Source organism: Balaenoptera physalus (genome assembly GCF_965194825.1).
Source record: "Balaenoptera physalus genome assembly, chromosome: 8".
NCBI lineage: Eukaryota > Metazoa > Chordata > Mammalia > Artiodactyla > Balaenopteridae > Balaenoptera > Balaenoptera physalus.
Genome location: NC_138887.1, coordinates 46,794,239 through 46,814,869, shown reverse-complemented (window position 1 = coordinate 46,814,869; position 20,631 = coordinate 46,794,239). Strand labels below are relative to the sequence as shown.

The 20,631-nt window shown below is 39.5% G+C and overlaps 1 protein-coding gene across 4 annotated transcripts in view; it reads left to right on the top strand.

Moving 5' to 3' along the window:
- The window catches only part of ELAPOR2 (endosome-lysosome associated apoptosis and autophagy regulator family member 2), a 191,959-nt gene that overhangs the window by 110,514 nt on the left and 60,814 nt on the right, over positions 1 to 20,631 (top strand). For all 4 annotated transcript variants that reach the window (XR_014266689.1, XM_082472475.1, XM_082472474.1 and 1 more), the window contains exons 4-6: positions 6,008 to 6,155; positions 9,364 to 9,450; positions 19,795 to 19,900. Coding sequence is in view for 3 of the 4 variants with exons in the window: in XM_082472475.1 (XP_082328601.1) it covers positions 6,008 to 6,155; positions 9,364 to 9,450; positions 19,795 to 19,900 (341 nt within the window). In the remaining variant the exon portion in view is untranslated. The remainder of the gene's footprint in view (positions 1 to 6,007; positions 6,156 to 9,363; positions 9,451 to 19,794; positions 19,901 to 20,631) is intronic.

Here is a 20,631-nt window from a genome sequence, read left to right as displayed (position 1 = left end):
TAATGAATAACTTCAGTGTTTTTTCTTTTCCCCTGAGAGGAAAAATGTATAACCTTCATTTTGACACTTGAGTGTCTCCGGTTACAGAGTGGGTTAAACACCTAAAGTAGAAAGCACCTTTACTTAATTTCCACCTTTTTAATAGGAGATTATTAGGTTTGCCTGTGACAACATTGCAGGAATGATAAACTGTTTTGAAAAAATACAAAATGTTTATCTTTGGGCTGTTACCCTTCCTGTTTTCTTGTATTGACTATGTAACATTCCCCTTTCACGTGGCCATGTTTAGGAGAATTTAACTTTAGGCCTCGGGCTACCTTCTGACAAGGATGGTTTCTCACGACTCAGTATTTTTACCGTGAGCTAAAGACGCTGGGGAATTATTTAGCTGTGATAACAGATGTGTTTGCTTCTCCCTCCTTCCTACCTTCCCTCCATTCCCCTTTGCTTTATATAGCTGTCTCTCTCTCTCTCTGCCAGGTGACATTTTTACTCTTCTGATAACAGTCATTTCATCACGTAGGGTTGTGACGTTAGATAGCATTAACAGAATTGTTATATCGAATAATTCTAACTATATATAAAATGTATATGTGTGTATATATACATGTTTGTATATACATGTACACACATACATAACACTGTATATATGTACACACATACATACACTGTATATATGTACACACATACATACACTGTTGACCCGTGAACGAGGTGGGAGTTATGGGTGCCGATCCTCCTTTGAGTTGAAAATCCACTTATAACTTAACAGTTGGCTTTCTGTATCCACCCTTCGGCATCTGGCGGATTCAACCAACCATGGATCAAGTAGTACTGTAATGTGTCTTTAGTGAAAATAATCTGCGTATAACTGGACCCATGCAGTTCAAACCCCTGATGTATATTTATGTACATACACACACACACAAGCATCCCCTGCTTTTCCAAAGGTTGCTTTATATCATTTCGCTTTTATGAAAAACCTATATTAGTACCTGTTTTTGCTAACCAAAAGAAATCTGAAGAGGATTTTCGTTTTTATTAAAAAAAAAAAAAAAAAAAAAGGGCAAAAAGCAAAAATACTGTTCAGCATTGGTTTTGCAGCAAGGGGGGCTGTCATAGCGGCAGTGTGCACCATGGGCAGTGAGAGTGGCACCCCCAAGCTCTTTCCTGGAACTACATGCAGCATCTCAGCAACAAGCCACCGTAACTTTGAACTGTGTTCTGGGATCTATGCTTTATCTTGATTTATTTTGTAAATCCATTAGCAAGATGTGTCCTAAGGTAATTGCTTCTTTGCTTTGCGCCATTTCAGCTTACTAAAGGTTTCATAGGAACACTGTACTTTTGTGTAACAGGGGAAACGTGTGTGTGTATAATTTAATTCAATTTTTTAAAATAAAAGAGTTCCTTAGAGGAAGGTACTAGTAGGGTGTTATGAGACCTCAGATCTTTGTCTTGGTGGGCAGGAGATAGTGATGTGGCTTCTTTTTCTAATTCCAGTAAACTTGGAATTGTTTATTCATTAAAGAGATTGAATGATAAGCAGAAATTTTTCAGTGTATTGAGTATAACTGTCTCAGTGTAAATTTCAGCCTGTTATACTTTTTTTGCTTATCTCCCTTCCTGCCTCCCTCCTTTTTTCCTTTCTTCCTTTTTTCGGTCCACCCAATCTTGTATTCTTTTTACTTCTTTTTAGTTGCTTGGGTCATATGGAAAGATGTTCGTTGACCTTTATAAGAAACTGACTAAGAGCTTTTCAAAATGGTTGTAGCATTAGAGTCCAGCAGTGCGTTTGAAGTCTAGTTGTTGTACATATTTACCAACATTTGTATGTCAAGTCTTGTTTTATTTTAGTCTTTCTAAGTGTGTGTATGAGAAATAATATCTCCTTGTGGTTTTTATTTGCATTTCCCTTCTTTATAAAGGTGTTGAGCACTATTCATATGTCTGTCCATTGTCCATATGTTTTCTGCGTGTGTGTGTGTGTGTGTGTGTGTGTGTGTGTGTGTGTTAAGCGTCAAAATGTTTTACCCATTTGCTATTTTTGGGGGGTCACTTTTTTATTGAGCTGTAGGAGTTCTTTGTGTATGCTAGACATGAGATCATGTCATGAATATATTTATATAATATTTAACATATACACATATGCATGCAGAAATACATGTATGTGTGTGTAATATTTCCTTCTGTCTGTAGCTTTTGCCTTTTCATTTTTTCAGTGGTGTCCTATGATAAACAAAACTAACTTTTGAAAAAGTACAATTTATCAGTGTTTTCTGTTATGGTTAGTGTTTTTATATCTTCAGATATCTTACAAAGGCCACAAATTACAATATCTATTCTTAAAGTGTTATTAGCATTATTATTATACTTTTATATAATATGTAAGTTTTATGTAATACGTAAAGTTTTACACCAGTGTAGTTCCCTTTACACCCTCATCTTTGAGCAATGATTATATATTATATTTAGGAACACATTATAAACCCAATAATACAATGAAATGTTTTAAAAAGAATCAATTGATGGGACTTCCCTAGTGGTGCAGTGGTTAAGAATCTGCCTGCCAGTGCAGGGACACGGGTTCGAGCCCTGGTCTGGGAAGATCCCACATACCGCGGAGCAAATAAGCCTGTGCACCACAACTACTGAGCCTGTGCTCTAGAGCCCGCAAGCCACAACTACTGAAGACTGTGTGGCTAGAGCCCGTGCTCCACAACAAGAGAAGCCACCGCAATGAGAAGCCTGCACACCGCAATGAAGAGTAGCCCCTGCTCGCCACAACTAGAGAAAGCCCTAACGCAGCAATGAAGACCCAACACAGCCAAAAATAAATAAATTAATTAAAAAAAATCAATTGTCTTTTAAAAAACTTAAGAGATAAAAATATGCTTATCTACATATTTACCATTATTGGTGCTCTTTCCTCCTGTATATAGGTTGGCATGTTTATCCAGTATTATTTTTTTCATCCTGTAAAATTTTCTATATCATTTCTTGTAATGCAAGTCTGCTGCTCACAAATTCTCTCAGCTTTTTTTTGTTTAACCTAAAAATATCTTTATTTTAGCATCAGTTTCGAAGAATATTTTGTTGGACGTATGACTCTGGGCTTTTACTTTTCTCTTTCCATGCTTTAAAGATGTTCCATTACCTCTGAATCTCTCCCTTGTTTGTGATAAAAAAAATTAGCTGTATTTTGTATGGTTAGTTCCCTTCTGTGTAATGTGTTTTTACTTCCCTGACTACTTATAAAATGTTCTCTATATCTTTGCTGTTCAACAGTTTGACTGTGTTGGTGTGGTTTTCTTTGTATTTACTCTGCTTGAAGTTCACTGAGCTTCTTGAATTTGTAGGTTGATATTGTCACCAAATTTGGGAATGATGTTAACCACTATTTCACCAATAACGTTTTTCTGCCCCTTTCTCTCCCTCTTTTCCTTCTGTGATTCCAGTTACATGTATGTTAGGCCACTTGGTGTTGTCCAAAAGTCACTGAGCCTCTATTTTTTTCCCAATTTTTTTCTCTTAGACTTTAGATTACATAGTTTCTATTGCTGTGTCATTGACTATTTCTTTTGCAGTCTCAAACTTGATCTTAAGCTCATCTGTTGAATTTTCAATTTCATGTACTGTAATTTTCAGTTCTAGAATTTCCATTTAGTTTTAAGAATGTTTCTTATTTCCCTTAAAATAGTTGAGACTCCTCATCCCTTCACGCACTGTATTTATCTTTTATTTGATGTTGTTGATTACATTTTGAAGAGCTGTCTTAATACTTGTCTGTTCTTTTGTTTGTTTTTTAATATAAATTTATTTATTAATTTTTGGCTGCATTGGGTCTTCGTTGCTGCGCGTGGGCTTTCTCTAGTTGTGATGAGCGGGGGCTACTCTTAATTCTGGCACACAGGCTTCTCATTGCCATGGCTTCTCTTGTTGCAGAGCACAGGCTCTAGGCTCTTGGTCTTCAGTAGTTGTGGCACCTGGGCTCAGTAGTTGTGGCTCAGGCTCTAGGCTTGCGGGCTTCAGTAGTTGTGGCACGTGGGCTCAGTAGTTGTGGCTCGCAGGCTCTAGAGTGCAGGCTCAGTAGTTGTGGCTCATGGGCTTCGTTGCTCCGTGGCATGTGGGATCTTCCCGGACCAGGGCTCGAACCCATGTCCCCTGCATTGACAGGTGGATTCTTAACCACTGTACCACGAGGGAAGCCCCTGTCTGTTTCTTTTGATTATCTTTTTTCTCAATTAAGGGTCATACTTTCCCACTTCTTTGCATTCCTAGTAAATTTTTATTGTATCTTGGGCATCATGAATGTTAAGATGTAGGGAATGTGGATTATTTTTTTCTTTCATTTAAAAGGTGTTGGATTTTGTTCTGGAAGGCAGTTTATTTACGAGAAGAATGCCTTGATCTCGTCAGGTCTGGTTTTAAAATTTTTTTTTAGAGTGGCTCGATATTGGTTTCACACTTAGTTCTAGGTCATGGTCTTTACTCTAGGGCAAGAGTTGGGCACACTGTGGCCTGTGGGCTCTCCCTCGGTTTTTGTAAGTAAAGTTATATTGGAACATAGTGCACTCATTTATTTATATATTGTCTATGGCTGCTTTTGAACTACAGTGGCCTAGTTAAGCATTGCAGGAGAGACCAGATGGTTCATAAAGCCAAAATTATTAACTCTCTGACCCTTCATGAAAAAGTTTGCTGATACGTAATCTAGGGCATGGCCCTTATTCCTGAAGTGTGGCAATTCTGGAATCTCAGATGGATGTCCAATGGGGTTATTAAGTTTTCTCCTTTCTGGCTGGCCTGGAGTTCTAGCGACTCCCATAAAAGTGACCTCTCTGATTGTGTCTTAGCTTTGCAATGGCTGTTCGCTGGTGGGCCTGCCCACTCCAGACCCAATCCTGGACCTTCAGAGAAACTCCATATGGACTTCTGGAGCCCCTGTTTTCTCTGCATCTCAGGCCTGAAAATTCCAGTTGTTTCAGCTGCCCCAAACATTCATCTCTGGTCCTTGGCTCAGCGAGATCACTGTGCTCTGCTTGGGTGCAATCTCCCAGTGCCATGGTCTGGAAAGTGTCCTGAAGAATGAGGTCAGGGTCAATTTGGGCTTTGTCTCGTGTTTTCCTGCTGTCAAGAATCTCAGTCCTGCACTGCCTATTGTCAATGCCTGAACATGGCTCACATGTTTTGTTTAGTTTACTAGATTGTTAAAGAAAAGGGCAAATCCAATACCAATTAGTGAGTCATGTTGGGATGTGGAAGTCTCAGTCTTTCATTCAATTTTTTTTTTTTTCTGTTAGTAAAAAGAAAATAATTTGCCAAAATCTCACTTATCATCCAGATAGAAAGTTAAATTTGAAGAGAAGGATAATAAGTTGTGCTGTCATACAGTTTGGTTGGAAATTTTTTTTGGCCCAAAAGTTGGCATGTGACTCATTATTGATTAATCTAAGAATTAGCTTATGGTTAGATTTACAACCCAACTTTTGTTCACTAGTGTATTTTCTTAATATTTCATTTTATTTTTTAGATAAAATTTCCAATCAGACTTTTACCTCTATTATGTATTATGACACTGTGATCTATATTTTATTTAGGTTCACTTTAAATTGGATTTTTCTAGGACGATATCTTCTCTCATAATCAAGGAACTCCTGCATTCCCCTGCCAAGTATATGTTTGTAAATAAAACTTTAGATATTGTTTGAGAGAATAACTCCATCTAAGACAACTGGAATTAGTGGTCATTTGTTTAGCAATCAAATTTTTGGTTAAAAATAGCAGTTACATAGCAACTTGATTGTATAACCATACCACCATTTAGGAAGTCATGTGCCACAAGCAATGAACCTTTTTCCAGCAATGGTGTTGGCTTGTGAGTTCCACATGAGCTTCAGATGCCTCTGCTGTGCTTTGTTGATGGAACCGCTTTGAAATCTCAGTTACAGAACTTGTGGAAAAAGAGGTTTCTGAATGCTGACGTGAAATGGTTTTGTTTCCACAGCTCTTCCTGGGTCCCTCGTGGAAATTACATAGAGTCCAATCGTGATGACTGTACGGTATCCTTGATCTACGCTGTGCACCTCAAGAAGTCGGGCTATGTTTTCTTTGAGTACCAGTATGTGGACAACAACATCTTCTTTGAGTTCTTTGTAAGGGCTTTTATATTCTAGACTTCACTTTTTAAAGGACATTCATATAAAATTTCTCTTAATCATTTGTTCCCATTCCGTTGTATGCCTCCTTGGTTTTTGTGTTAACTGAAACTTTCAATATGAAAAGAAGTGTTATTTTTTGTCTATAATATTTTCTGGTTAATATTGTTTCTTTAACTTTGAGCTCTCACCTTGTAGAGTAACATTGGGCTTGTTTTCCTTTTGGATGTGATTATTAGGAGACCATTTGGTGGAGACTTTTTGTGTGACAGATATTTTCCCCAAGATTCATTAAAATGTTTTTTATAGCTACAGATGCTACTTTGTTTAAAAATATGTTTTTACCAATTTTAGTTTTTGTTTAAAAGGCTTTTTTTTCTCTTTGCAATTTCAAATATTTGAGTTATTTAAGTGTATTCATGGGCAGTTAGGAATGTCTGTGTGTTTCTGATTCTGCTGGTTTTGTACAATCCAGTGGAATCAATGGATGAGATAGTTGATGTCTCTGACAGGAGATTAAATAACATTACAGAATATAGGAAAAAACAGTAGTCTAACAGAATGGGCTGTTACCACGAAAATTATTTAACTATTTATATAAACTGTATCTAATCTTGCAAAGAGTTGTTGTGGCAGTGACTCAGATACTTGAGAAAAACTTTTCAGATTGACTTCTTAAACCAAAAAAAAGTGTGTGTTGTGCAGGCAGCTGGGAAAATATCTTGTAAATGTTTCTGTGGTCCAGATTTCAGGAGTAAATGTACTGATAATGCTAAAACAAATTTATATTGCTCTTGATAATGGAAATTTCTAAATCACAAATTTGCTAGGAAGAGATATTTTCCACGAAGGTATGAACCTTAGACTCAAAGTCAGGAGATTCTGGCTCAGGTCCCAACTCTGCAAGGATCTGCTAGTTGTGTGTTATTGGACAATTAAGTTAACTTTCTAGCCCTCAGCATCCCTTTTTGTAAAGTGGATTGTAGACAAGACCTTTTAAGGAACCTCCCAGCTCTAATATCCTTTGATGAGTTTAAGACGTTAAGCAATATTCAAACAGATTGGGTTTTTAAGTTGCATTTTGTTTGTAAGATACTTCTCAGACTGAGTGATTCCCTATTCCATTGGACATTTTTGCAATATTACTAAAATAAAGTTAAGAAGCAAGATAATTGTATAATTGTTAGAATCAGCATTTAGTTTTGTGTTGTCCATTAAGTCCTTTGAGAGTTGTCAGTAAAGGTACTCTTTTTCTTTTTCTTTTTTTTTTTTTTCACACACACACACACTGTATTTTATTTTTACAAGAGATAAATAGACTGACACCAAGCATTGTACATGGATGACCACAACAAAAGCAACAATGATGGCAATTACCAAACACGAAACACACTCATACTATGTCATAATATTGACATTGAGTCCAGTAATCCTCCACTGTAACAGCTCCTTTACTTTGCAGTGAAAATTGATTTGTATATTCTTTGCCTCTGAGAACTTGTGGGATTTTTTTTTTTTTAATTCAGACAGAAAGTCACAAAAATTATACTCATCCTCATCAGTTCACTCAGTCCCATGTAATTAATTTTTTTTTTCATCTTGATCTTTTTTTAGCACTTTTATGAGTTCATCAGTTTTTCATTAGAAAATGTACTCTTAAGGCATGAAATTTCATTACTTCCTCTCAATGATACCTTTGTTCTTCTGGATATGGACTGAAAAGGGATGGTGTTCCTTCATGTTCCTTCTTTTACTGATGATTCAGCTTTATAGGTTGCAGCTTATTGACTCAGAGGGTCAACACCTTACGGCCATCCTGCAAAATGGTTAGTGGAAAGGAAATGTCTGAAGACTGAAAGATGCAGATGCACCTGTGAACAATTCATAATTGAAAGCAGTAAAGTATTTAATTTTAGGAGTCTGGGAGTTTCATTCAGCTCTCCCCTCCACACACACTTTTTTTTTTTTTTTTTAAATGATGAAACTGAAATCTGGAGAGAATAAATGATTAGACCAAGGTTATACCTTTACTGGTTACTTTTAGAATAACAGGAGAACTCAGATCTGTAGAATGCCAATAGAATGTCACGATAATGCATGATGTCTGATATCAGCTGAAAAAAACCTTTCAGTTTTTCTAAACATTGACCACCAAAGGTATATTCAGGGTTCCTATCTTTTTAAAAATGGCTTACCACTTGCATTAGGATTGTCATTATGCTTATAATATAAATATGACATTTGAATTCAGTTAAAGCAGAGGTCCTCAGGAGCAGTACCAGTATTGTCTGGTATTTGGCTGTTGCAAGGATCTGTTTTCTAGTTAGTAAGTCTTTAGGAAATAACTCGTATGGAAAAGATTTTAATGTTATCTGTGGAATTAGTCAGGGGGATGAATGAAGTGGAAAAATGATTTAGAGAAGAGAGAAATAGCCATTTGGGCAGAAGTATAGTTGATGAGATGTTATTTTAACCCTACTCTGTTGCTGACTGTTACGCAAGACTGTAAAGATGGCCAAATTTTTGATGTCTAGGTATTCTTCACAGGCCTGGAAGAGTATGTGCCAACTCCTAGGTATTTTGGAAGAATTGCCTGAAAAGCACAAAGTGTTTGGTGCTAAAGATATTAGCTGTATTCATTTGAACTGGCATAGAATATCATTAACGTCTGTCCCCAAATACCAGCTGGGGGCTTTGACTTTGGCTGTAGCCACTTACCTGTACACATTTGGGTTAAGTCCCGGGGAAAGGAAGACAAAGCAGATTTCATTTATTTATTAATTTAAAAATTTAACGGCCCCAAATCTTATAAAAATAAACTTTATTTTTATACTTTTGGGCCTGCATGGTGAATGCAAGCTTTTACATTTTTGTGATGACTTTTTCCTCTTTGTGTGGATTGTCAGTGTTAACTCTCTCTTCCTCTGCCGCTCCTGCTTACCACCCCCTCCACTGCCCCCGCCTTCTTAGTGGCCTAGTCTTTTTGTTACAATAATGAGGATGGTTTACTTAGAACTGCTAACTCATATGCAGTTGTCACGTAGGCTCCAGAGGTCTTGGTACGTTTACTTGTTGAGAATTACTCATGGCCATTGTTTTGTAGACCTTGAAAGAAGCTCTTGCAGCCTGTCCCGTGCTGAGTAACAAATTTAATTAAAGCCATCATTCAAGAAGCTTTACTGGGGCCCTTGTGTTTACTCCACAGATTCAAAATGATCAGTGCCAGGAGATGGACACCACTGCTGACAAGTGGGTAAAACTCACCGACAGTGGAGCATGGGGCTCTCATTCTGTAAGTCTCTCTCTGTCCCCCTCCTCCTCCCACCAGCCCCATCCTTCTCCTTCCTTCCTTTTCCCAACCTTTTATTTTTTGTTAAGTTTATTTTAAGAAAAAAAAGATCAAAATTGTTTTTTAATTTAGATACTTCTAGTTAGCAAAGAAATTGTCCCTAAGTTTCATGGACTCAGGCTCTTTGTAGTATTGTTTTCCTGCCTTTCTCTTTCTTCGCTCCCTCTTCCTTCTCTTTCCCATCACACTCCAACTCTCCTCCTTTTAAAAGGGGCAGTAATAGGAAGTAAGTCTGCTCAAAACTAATATACAGAACCTCTGAGTATGTAAGTTTACAGATGTGGCAATCACATGAAAGAGAATCTGTGACTCTTGGCATTGGAAGGATTCTTGAGTTTCTTTCATCCAACTTTCTCCTCAGTCTCCCCAACAAATGATTTTCAAGCTTGTCTTGTTGGGGACTGTGCTGACCCCATTGTTGGACAGCTCTGCGTATTACAAAATTCATCCATGTCTGGAGCTGAAACCTGCTTTCTCTCTATCTATTCATCACCCACTGTTCAAAGTTCTACCCTTTCTGGTTGTGTCTGGTAGACTAACTACTTACTTCTTTAAGGACAACTCTAAGTACTTGAAGGCAATTATCAGGTAACACAGTCTCTGAATCTATTATTATTTGAGGCCTTTGGAGTGAGACATGGATTTAAAATCTAACTTTGGTTTACAGTAGTTGTGTTTCTTTAGGCAATTGGCTTCGTCTCTTTGATAGTTCATAAGAGAAATGGGACCAATCTTGCAGAGTTAAATGAGATGATACATGGGGAGGGCTTAGTGTGGTGCCTGCAGTGTAGATTGGACACTGTTTCAATAAGTGACCGCCCATCCTTGCCTTTGTGGTGTAGCAGGTACCTCATCCTTTTTTGTTTTTTTGAATTTTTTTTTTTTTTTCTGCATTGGGTATTTTTTGCTGCACGCGGGCTTTCTCTCGTTGCGGCGAGCAGGGGACTACTCTTTCTTGTGGTGGGCGGGCTTCTCACTGCGGTGGCTTTTCTTGTTGTGGAGCACGGGTTCTAGGTGTGCGTGCTTCAGTAGTTGCAGCACACAGGCTCAGTAGTTGTGGCTCGTGGGCTGTAGAGTGCAGGCCCAGTAGTTGTGGCGCACGGGCTTAGTTGCTCCGTGGCATGTGGGATCTTCCCGGCCCAGGGATTGAACCTGTGTCCCCTGCATTGGCAGGTGGATTCTTTTTTTTTTTTTTTTAATTAATTAATTAATTTATTTATTTATTTATTTTTGGCTGTGTTGGGTCTTCGTTTCTGTGCGAGGGCTTTCTCTAATTGTGGCAAGTGGGGGCCACTCTTCATCGCGGTGCGTGGGCCCCTCACTATCGCGGCCTCTCTTGTTGCAGAGCACAGGCTCCAGACACGCAGGCTCAGTAGTTGTGGCTCACGGGCCTAGTTGCTCCGCGGCATGTGGGATCTTCCCAGACCAGGGCTCGAAACCGTGTCCCCCGCATTAGCAGGCAGATTCTCAACCACTGCACCACCAGGGAAGCCCCGGCAGGTGGATTCTTAACCAGTGTGCCAACAGGGAAGTCCAGGTACCTCATTCTTGAGTGATTAATATGATACACCCTTTTAGAGTACTTTTTTTTTTTTTCACTGTCTTTGTTTTTTTTTTGTAATTTATTTATTTATTTTTTTAAACATCTTTATTGAAGTATAATTGCCTTACAATGGTGTATTAGCTTCTGCTTTATAACAAAGTTAATCAGTTATACATATACAATATGTTCCCATATCTCTTCCCTCTTGCATCTACCTCCCTCCCACCCTCCCCATCCCACCCCTCTAGCTGGTCACAAAGCACCGAGCTGATCTCCCTGTGCTATGCGGCTGCTTCCCACTAGCTATCTATTTTACATTTGGTAGTGTATATATGTCCATGACACTCTCTCACCCTGTCACATCTCACCCCACCCCCTCCCCATATCCTCAAGTCCATTCTCTAGTAGGTCTGTGTCTTTATTCCCGTCTTGCCACTAGGTTCTTCATGGCCTTTATTTTTATTTTTATTTTTTTTCCCTTAGATTCCGTATATATGTGTTAGCATACTGTATTTGTTTTTCTCTTTCTGACTTACTTCACTCTGTATGACAGACTCTAACTCCATGCACCTCATTACAAATACCTCCATTTCATTTCTTTTTATGGCTGAGTAATATTCCATTATATATATGTGCCACATCTTCTTTATCCATTCATCTGTCGATGGACATTTAGGTTGCTTCCATGTCCTGGCTATTGTAAATAGAGCTGCAATGAACATTTTCGTACATGACTCTTTTTGAACTATGGTTTTCTCAGGGTATATGCCCAGTAGTGGGATTGCTGGGTCGTATGGTAGTTCTATTTGTAGTTTTTTAAGGAACCTCCATACTGTTCTCCATAGTGGCTGTATCAGTTTACATTCCCACCAACAGTGCAAGAGTGTTCCCTTTCCTCCACACCCTCTCCAGCATTTATTGTTTCTAGATTTTTTGATGATGGCCATTCTGACTGGTGTGAGATGATATCTCATTGTAGTTTTGATTTGCATTTCTCTAATGATTAATGATGTTGAGCATTCTTTCATGTGTCTGTAGGCCATCTGTATATCTTCTTTGGAGAAATGTCTATTTAGGTCTTCTGCCCATTTTTGGATTGGGTTGTTCGTTTTTTTGTTATTGAGCTGCATGAGCTGCTTGTAAATCTTGGAGATTAATCCTTTGTCAGTTGCTTCATTTGCAAATATTTTCTCCCATTCCGATGGTTGTCTTTTGGTCTTGTTTATGGTTTCCTTTGCTGTGCAAAAGCTTTTAAGTTTCATTAGGTCCCATTTGTTTATTTGTGTTCCTATTTCCATTTCTCTGGGAGCTGGGTCAAAAAGAATCTTGCTGTGATGTATGTCATAGAGTGTTCTGCCTATGTTTTCCTCTAAGAGTTTGATAGTGTCTGGCCTTACACTTAGGTCTTTAATCCATTTTGAGTTTATTTTTGTGCATGGTGTCAGGGAGTGTTCTAATTTCATACTTTTACATGTATCTGTCCAATTTTCCCAGCACCACTTATTGAAGAGGCTGTCTTTTCTCCACTGTATATGCTTGCCTCCTTTATCAAAGATAAGGTGACCATATGTGTGTGGGTTTATCTCTGGGCTTTCTATCCTGTTCCATTGATCTATATTTCTGTTTTTGTGCCAGTACCAAACTGTCTTGATTACTGTAGCTTTGTAATATAGTCTGAAGTCAGGGAGCCTGATTCCCCCAGCTCCATTTTTTGTTCTCAAGATTGCTTTGGCTAATCGGGGTCTTTTGTGTTTCTATACAAATTGTGAAATTTTTTGTTCTAGTTCTGTGAAAAATGCCAGCAGTAGTTTGATAGGGATTGCATTGAATCTGTAGATTGCTTTGGGTAGTAGAGTCATTTTCACAATGTTGATTCTTCCAATCCAGGAACATAGTATATCTCTCCATCTATTTGTATCATCTTTAATTTCTTTCATCAGTGTCTTATAATTTTCTGCATACAGGTCTTTTGTCTCCTTAGGTAGGTTTATTCCTAGATATTTTATTCTTTTTGTTGCAGTGGTAAACAGGAGTGTTTTCTTAATTTCACTTTCAGATTTTTTGTCATTAGTGTATAGAAATGCAAGAGATTTCTGTGCATTAATTTTGTTTCCTGCTACTTTACCAGATTCATTGATTAGCTCTAGGAGTTTTCTGGTAGCATCTTTAGGATTCTCTATGTATAGTATCATGTCATCTGCAAACAGTGACAGCTTTACTTCTTCTTTTCCGATTTGGATTCCTTTTATTTCTTTGTCTTCTCTGATTGCTGTGGCTAACACTTCCAAAACTATGTTGAATAATAGTGGTGAGAGTGGGCAACCTTGTCTTGTTCCTGATCTTAGTGGAAATGGTTTCAGTTTTTCACCATTGAGGACAATGTTGGCTGTGGGTTTGTCATATATGGCCTTTATTATGTTGAGGAAAGTTCCCTCTATGCCTACTTTCTGCAGGGCTTTTATCATAAATGGGTGTTGAATTTTGTCGAAAGCTTTCTCTGCATCTATTGAGATGATCATATGGTTTTTCTCCTTCAGTTTGTTAATATGGTGTATCATGTTGATTGATTTGCGTATATTGAAGAATCCTTGCATTCCTGGGATAAACCGCACTTGATCATGGTGTATGATCCTTTTAATGTGCTGTTGGATTCTGTTTGCTAGTATTTTGTTGAGGATTCTTGCATCTATGTTCATCAGTGATATTGGCCTGTAGTTTTCTTTCTTTGTGACATCTTTGTCTGGTTTTGGTATCAGGGTGATGGTGGCCTCGTAGAATGAGTTTGGGAGTGTTCCTCCCTCTGCAATATTTTGGAAGAGTTTGAGAAGGATAGGTGTTAGCTCTTCTCTAAATGTTTGATAGAATTCACCTGTGAAGCCATCTGGTCCTGGGCTTTTGTTTGTTGGAAGAGTTTTAATCACAGTTTCAATTTCAGTGCTTGAGATTGGTCTGTTCATATTTTCTATTTCCTCCTGGTTCAGTCTCGGCAGTTTGTGTATTTCTAAGAATCTGTCCATTTCTTCCAGGTTGTCCATTTTATTGGCATAGAGTTGCTTGTAGTAATCTCTCATGATCTTTTGTATTTCTGCAGTGTCAGTGGTTACTTCTCCTTTTTCATTTCTAATTCTATTGATTTGAGTCTTCTCCCTTTTTCTCTTGATGAGTCTGGCTAATGGTTTATCAATTTTGTTTATCTTCTCAAAGAACCAGCTTTTAGTTTCACTGAGTTTTGCTATTGTTTCCTTCATTTCTTTTTCATTTATTTCTGACCTGATCTTTATGATTTCTTTCCTTCTGCTAGCTTTGGGGTTTTTTTGTCCTTCTTTCTCTAATTGCTTTAGGTGCAAGGTTAGGTTGTTTATTCGAGATGTTTCTTGTTTCTTGAGGTAGGCTTGTATTGCTATAAACTTCCCTCTTAGCACTGCTTTTGCTGCGTCTCATAGGTTTTGGGTCGTCGTATCTCCATTGTCATTTGTTTCTAGGTATTTTTTGATTTCCCCTTTGATTTCTTCAGTGATCACTTCGTTATTAAGTAGTGTATTGTGTAGCCTCCATGTGTTTGTATTTTTTACGCATCTTTTCCTGTAATTGATATCTAGTCTCATAGCGTTGTGGTCGGAAAAGATACTTGATACGATTTCAATTTTCTTAAATTTACCAAGGCTTGATTTGTGACCCAAGATATGATCTATCCTGGAGAATGTTCCATGAGCACTTGAGAAAAATGTGTATTCTGTTGTTTTTGGGTGGAATGTGTTATAAATATCAATTAAGTCCATCTTGTTTAATGTATCATTTAAAGCTTGTGTTTCCTTATTTATTTTCATTTTGGATGATCTGTCCATTGGTGAAAGTGGGGTGTTAAAGTCCCCTACTATGATTGTGTTGCTGTCGATTTCCCCTTTTATGGCTGTTAGTATTTGCCTTATGTATTGAGGTGCTCCTATGTTGGGTGCATAAATATTTACAATTGTTATACCTTCCTCTTGGATCGATCCCTTGATCATTATATAGTGTCCTTCTTTGTCTCTTATAATATTCTTTATTTTAAAGTCTATTTTGTCTGATATGAGAATTGCTACTCCAGCTTTCTTTTGATTTCCATTTGCATGGAATATCTTTTTCCATCCCCTCACTTTCAGTCTGTATGTGTCTCTAGGTCTGAAGTGGGTCTCTTGTAGACAGCATATATATGGGTCTTGTTTTTGTATCCATTCAGCCAGTCTGTGTCTTTTGGTGGGAGCATTTAATCCATTTACATTCAAGGTAATTATCGATATGTATGTTCCTATTCCCATTTTCTTAAATGTTTTGGGTTTGTTATTGTAGGTGTTTTCCTTCTCTTGTGTTTCTTGCCTACAGAAGTTCCTTTAGCAGCATTTGTTGTAAAGCTGGTTTGGTGGTGCTGAACTCTCTCAGCTTTTGCTTGTCTCTAAAGGTTTTAATTTCTCCATCACATCTGAATGAGATCCTTGCTGGGTAGAGTAATCTTGGTTGTAGGTTTTTCTCCTTCATCACTTTAAGTATATCCTGCCACTCCCTTCTGGCTTGCAGAGTTTCTGCTGAAAGATCAGATGTTAACCTTATGGGGATTCCCTTGTGTGTTATTTGTTGTTTTTCCCTTGCTGCTTTTAATATGTTTTCTTTATATTTAATTTTTGACAGTTTGATTAATATGTGTCTTGGCGTGTTTCTCCTTGGGTTTATCCTGTATGGGACTCTCTGTGCTTCCAGGACTTGATTAACTATTTCCTTTCCCATATTAGGGAAGTTTTCAACTATAATCTCTTCAAATATTTTCTCAGTCCCTTTCTTTTTCTCTTCTTCTTCTGGGACCCCTATAATTCGAATGTTGGTGCGTTTAATGTTGTCCCAGAGGTCTCTGAGACTGTCCTCAGTTCTTTTCATTCTTTTTTCTTTATCCTGCTCTGCAGTAGTTATTTCCACCATTTTATCTTCCAGGTCACTTATCCTTTCTTCTGCCTCAGTTATTCTGCTATTGATCCCATCTAGAGTATTTTTAATTTCATTTATTGTGTTTTTCATCGTTGCTTGGTTCCTCTTTAGTTCTTCTACGTCCTTGTTAAATGTTTTTTGCATTTTGTCTATTCTATTTCCAAGATTTTGGATCATCCTTACTATCATTATTCTGAATTCTTTTTCAGGTGGACTACCTATTTCCTCTTCATTTGTTAGGTCTGGTGTGTTTTGACCCTGCTCCTTCATCTGCTGTGTGTTTTTCTGTCGTCTCATTTTGCTTATCTTACTGTGTTTGGGGTCTCCTTTTCACAGGCTGCAGGTTCGTAGTTCCCGTTGTTTTTGGTATCTGTCCACAGTGGCTAAGGTTGGTTCAGTGGGTTGTGTAGGCTTCCTGGTGGAGGGGACTATTGCCTGTGTTCTGGTGGATGAGGCTGGATCTTGTCTTTCTGGTGGGCACGTCCACGTCTGGTGGTGTGTTTTGGGGTGTCTGTGGCCTTATGATTTTAGGCAGCCTCTCTGCTAATGGATGGGGCTGTGTTCCTGTCTTGCTAGTTGTTTGGCATAGGGTGTCCAGCACTGTAGCTTGCTGGTCGTTCAGTGAAGCTGGGTCTTGATGTTGAGATGGAGATGTCTGAGCGATTTTCGCCGTTTGGTATTACGTGGAGCTGGGAGGTGTCTTGTGGACCAGTGTCCTGAAGTTGGCTCTCCCACCTCAGAGGCACGGCCCTGATGCCTGGCTGGAGCACCAAGAGCCTCTCATCCACACAGCTCAGAATATAGGGGAGAAGAAAATAGAAGGAAAGAAAGATGATAAAATAAAATAAAGCTATTATAATAAAAAATAAGAAAAAAAATTATTAAGAGTAAATGTATTCAGAAAAAATTTTTTTTATTTTTAAAAATAGATTTATTAATTTTTTATAGTAAAAAATAAGAAAAAAATTATTAAGAAAAAAATTTATTAAGAAAAAAAAATTTTAATTTTTTTTAAAATAAAAAATATGAAAAACTTATTAAAAATTTTTTAATTTCTAAAAATAGAAAAAACTGAAAAAATTATTAAGAAAACATATATTGGGAAAAAAAAATTTTTTAAGTAAAAAAAACAAAAAAAACCAAAAACAGACGGACCTAACCCTAGGACTAATGGTGAAAGCAAAGCTATACAGACAAAATCTCACCCAGAAGCATATACATATACACTCACAAAAAAAGGAAAAGGGGAAAAATTAATATATCCTGCTCCTAAAGTCCACCTCTTGAATTTGGGATGATTCGTTGTCTATTCAGGTGTTCAACAGATGCAGGCACATCAAGTTGTTTGTGGAGCTTTAATCCGCTGCTTCTGAGGCTGCTGGGAGAGATTCCCCTTTCTCTGCTTTGTTTGTACAGCTCCCAGGGTTCAGCTTTGGATTTGGACCCGCCTCTGCATGTACGTCGCCTGAGGGTGTCCGTTCTCCGCCCAGACAGGACGGGGTTAAAGGAGCAGCTGCTTCGGGAGCTCTGGCTCACTCAGCCCGCGGGTAGGGAGCGGTACGGAGGAGGCGGGGCGAGCCTGCGGCGTCAGAGGCCGGCGTGACGTTGCACCAGCCTGAGGCGCCCCGTGCGGTTCTCCTGGGGAAGTTGTCCCGGGATCACGGGAGCCTGGCAGTGGCGAGCTGCACCGGCTCCTGGGAGGGGCGGTGTGGAGAGTGACGTGTGCTCGCACACAGGCTTCTTGTTTGCGGCAGCAGCAGCCTTAGCGTCTCCTACCAGTCTCTGGGGTCCGCGCTGTTAGCCGCGGCTCGCGCCCGCCTCTGGAGTTCGTCTACGCAGCGCTCTGAATCCCCTCTCCTTGCGCGCCGCGAAACAAAGAGGCAGGAAAAAGTCTCTTGCCTCTTCAGCGGCTGCAGACCTCCTCTCGGGCTCCCTCCGGGCTAGCCGCAGCTAGCCCCAACCCCTTCAGGCTGTGTTCACGCCACCAGCCCCAGTCCTCTCCCTGCGATCCGACGGAAGCCCACGCCTCGGCTCCCAGCCCCCGCCCGCCCCGGCGGGTGAGCAGACAAGCCTCTCGGGCTGGTGAGTGCTGCTCGGCGCCGAGCCTCTGTGCGGGAATCTCTCCGTTTTTCCCTCTGCGCCCCTGTTGCTGTGGGATCCGCACTGATAGCCGCGGCTCGCGCCCGTCTCTGGAGCTCGTTTAGGCGGTGCTCTGAATCACCTCTCCTTGCGCGCCGCGAAACAAAGAGGCAAGAAAAAGGAAAAAGTCTCTTGCCTCTTCGGCAGCTGCAGACTTTTTCCCGGACTCCCTCCCGGCTAGCCGTGGTGCACTAACCCCTTCAGGCTGTGTTCACGCTGCCAGCCCCAGTCCTCTCCCTGCGATCCAACCGAAGCCGGAGCCTCAGCTCCCAGCCCCGCCCGCCCCGGCGGGGGGGGGGGGGGCAGACAAGCCTCTCGGGCTGGTGAGTGCTGGTCGGCACCGATCCTCCGTGTGGGAATCTCTCCACTTTGCCCTCTGCACCCCTGTGGCTGCGCTCTCCTCCGTGGCTCCGAAGCTTCCCCCCTCTGCCACCCGCAGTCTCTGCCCGCGAAGGGGCTTCCTAGTGCCTGGAAACCTTTCCTCCTTCACAGCTCCCTCCCACTGGTGCAGGTCCCGTCCCTATTCTTTTGTCTCTGTTATTTCTTTTTTCTTTTACCCTACCCAAGTACGTGGGGATTTTCTTGCCTTTTGGGAGGTCTGACGTCTTCTGCCAGCGTTCAGTGGGTGTTCTGTAGGAGCAGTTCCACGTGTGGATGTATTTCTACTGTATCTGTGGGAAGGAAGGTGATCTCCGTGTCTTACTCTTCCGCCATCTTGCCCCTACCTCCAAGAGTACTTTTTTGATCTGTTTGCCTGGAAGTGATATTAGTGCCACTTAAGATCCATTCACCTAAGCATTCAGTCCTCTGGGCTTTGAAGGTACAAGTAACCCTTGGCAAGAAGTATGCTTTCTTCACTTACAAAGACTTAACACAAAAGGAAAGTACTTAACACACTACTTCTCTGAATGTCTGGCAGGGTGAAGTAGTCAGATATGTTTTAATTTTATACTGCTTGAATTTGGCCAGCCAGCGACTGCATAGAAGAGTAGCGTGGCAAATGAGAAAGCAAGGCACCCTTAACATTAGTTTACTTGACTGAATCAGCATGAAATTGATCAGAAAAGTAGTTTGATTTATAAATATAAAAATGTTCTGCTGGCAAAGGAAGCAAATATTAGACATGGTATCAGTTAAGTTCTGGAGTCATAGAGTTAAATCGGGTTATTCTGTAAGAATAGTCCTATTTTTCTCTTGTTGCTGTTGCAGTGTTTTTTGTTAAATAGTTTTAAAATGAAGCAAACTCATTCTGTTACCTTTTTGTTTTCAGAGCCCAAAGATCTACTTATGAATAGTGGCAGCCAATCAATATGTAATTGGGCTAAGTGCCTTTCACTGTCTAAAATGAGTCCCTTTTAAACATAAACCAAGACTTCATGCAAATGATTGGAAAATCATTTTATCTTTTATCATGCTTGAAGAATTTTCTTTTCCTTTTATCATTACTATATTTTGGGGGTTGGCAAACTATTTTTTTTTTAGAATTGAAGCAGAGCTTAGGTCTCAATTAACAGTAGATTTAAATTTGTGGGTTCCAAATAATGGTGTTTCATTATAATGCATTGAAAAGTGTATAATAGATTAGCTTCCACATATGGTTGGAGGTAGTATCGTTTATCTGACCTGAGTGTCTTGTGTTCTTTTTATAGGTAATGTTGAAATCAGGCACAAACATACTGTACTGGAGAACTACGGGCATCCTTATGGGTTCCAAGGCAGTCAAGCCAGTGTTGGTAAAAAATATCACAATTGAAGGTATTTCACAGCAGTCTGCTCTGGTAGTCACCTGTCACATTTAATAGTTAGTTAAAATATTGATTACTTTGTTGGTTTTGCTGGCTCACGGGGATATAGGACAGAAATTAATAGGTTAGACATCATACAGGCCTAGAGACCCTGGTTTTATTCTTGGCAAATTGACTGGGATTTTTTTTTTTTTTTCCTCTCCCTAAACTGAATTATTTAATCTGTGTGGAAAAAGTAAACACAATGACAATTGTAGGTGTCTTTAAATAAAAGAAAATAATATTTATTAATAAGATCCTACTATTCATTCGAGAAGTCTCCATTGTGCTGGCATAGTGCTTATTCAGGTCACCACTATATCCCTAAAAATAACAGTGAAATAAATACCTTGGCCTGACTGTCTCCTACACCTTTTGCCTCTCTGAACCAGCTGTGCATTTTCTGGCTCAGGAGAGTAGCCAGTAAACCCTGGCGTGGTTCATTCTCAATTAGGGCTACTTTTAATTAAAGCAGTTGATTCTCCTTTATTAAAGTTTGGCTTAACGTTTTAGTATGTTCTAGGTACACTTGTTCCTGTGACGCTAACTCATTAGTCATAGGGACATCTGCTGGCAAAGGCTGGAATTACAAGCCAGAAGAAAAGTCGAGCCTTTCCCAGGGTCCCTTAGGTCTTGTCAGTTACGTAGTGAACAGTGGAGAAAAAGGGAGCAGGTGGCCACAAAGATGAGAGAATGGTATAG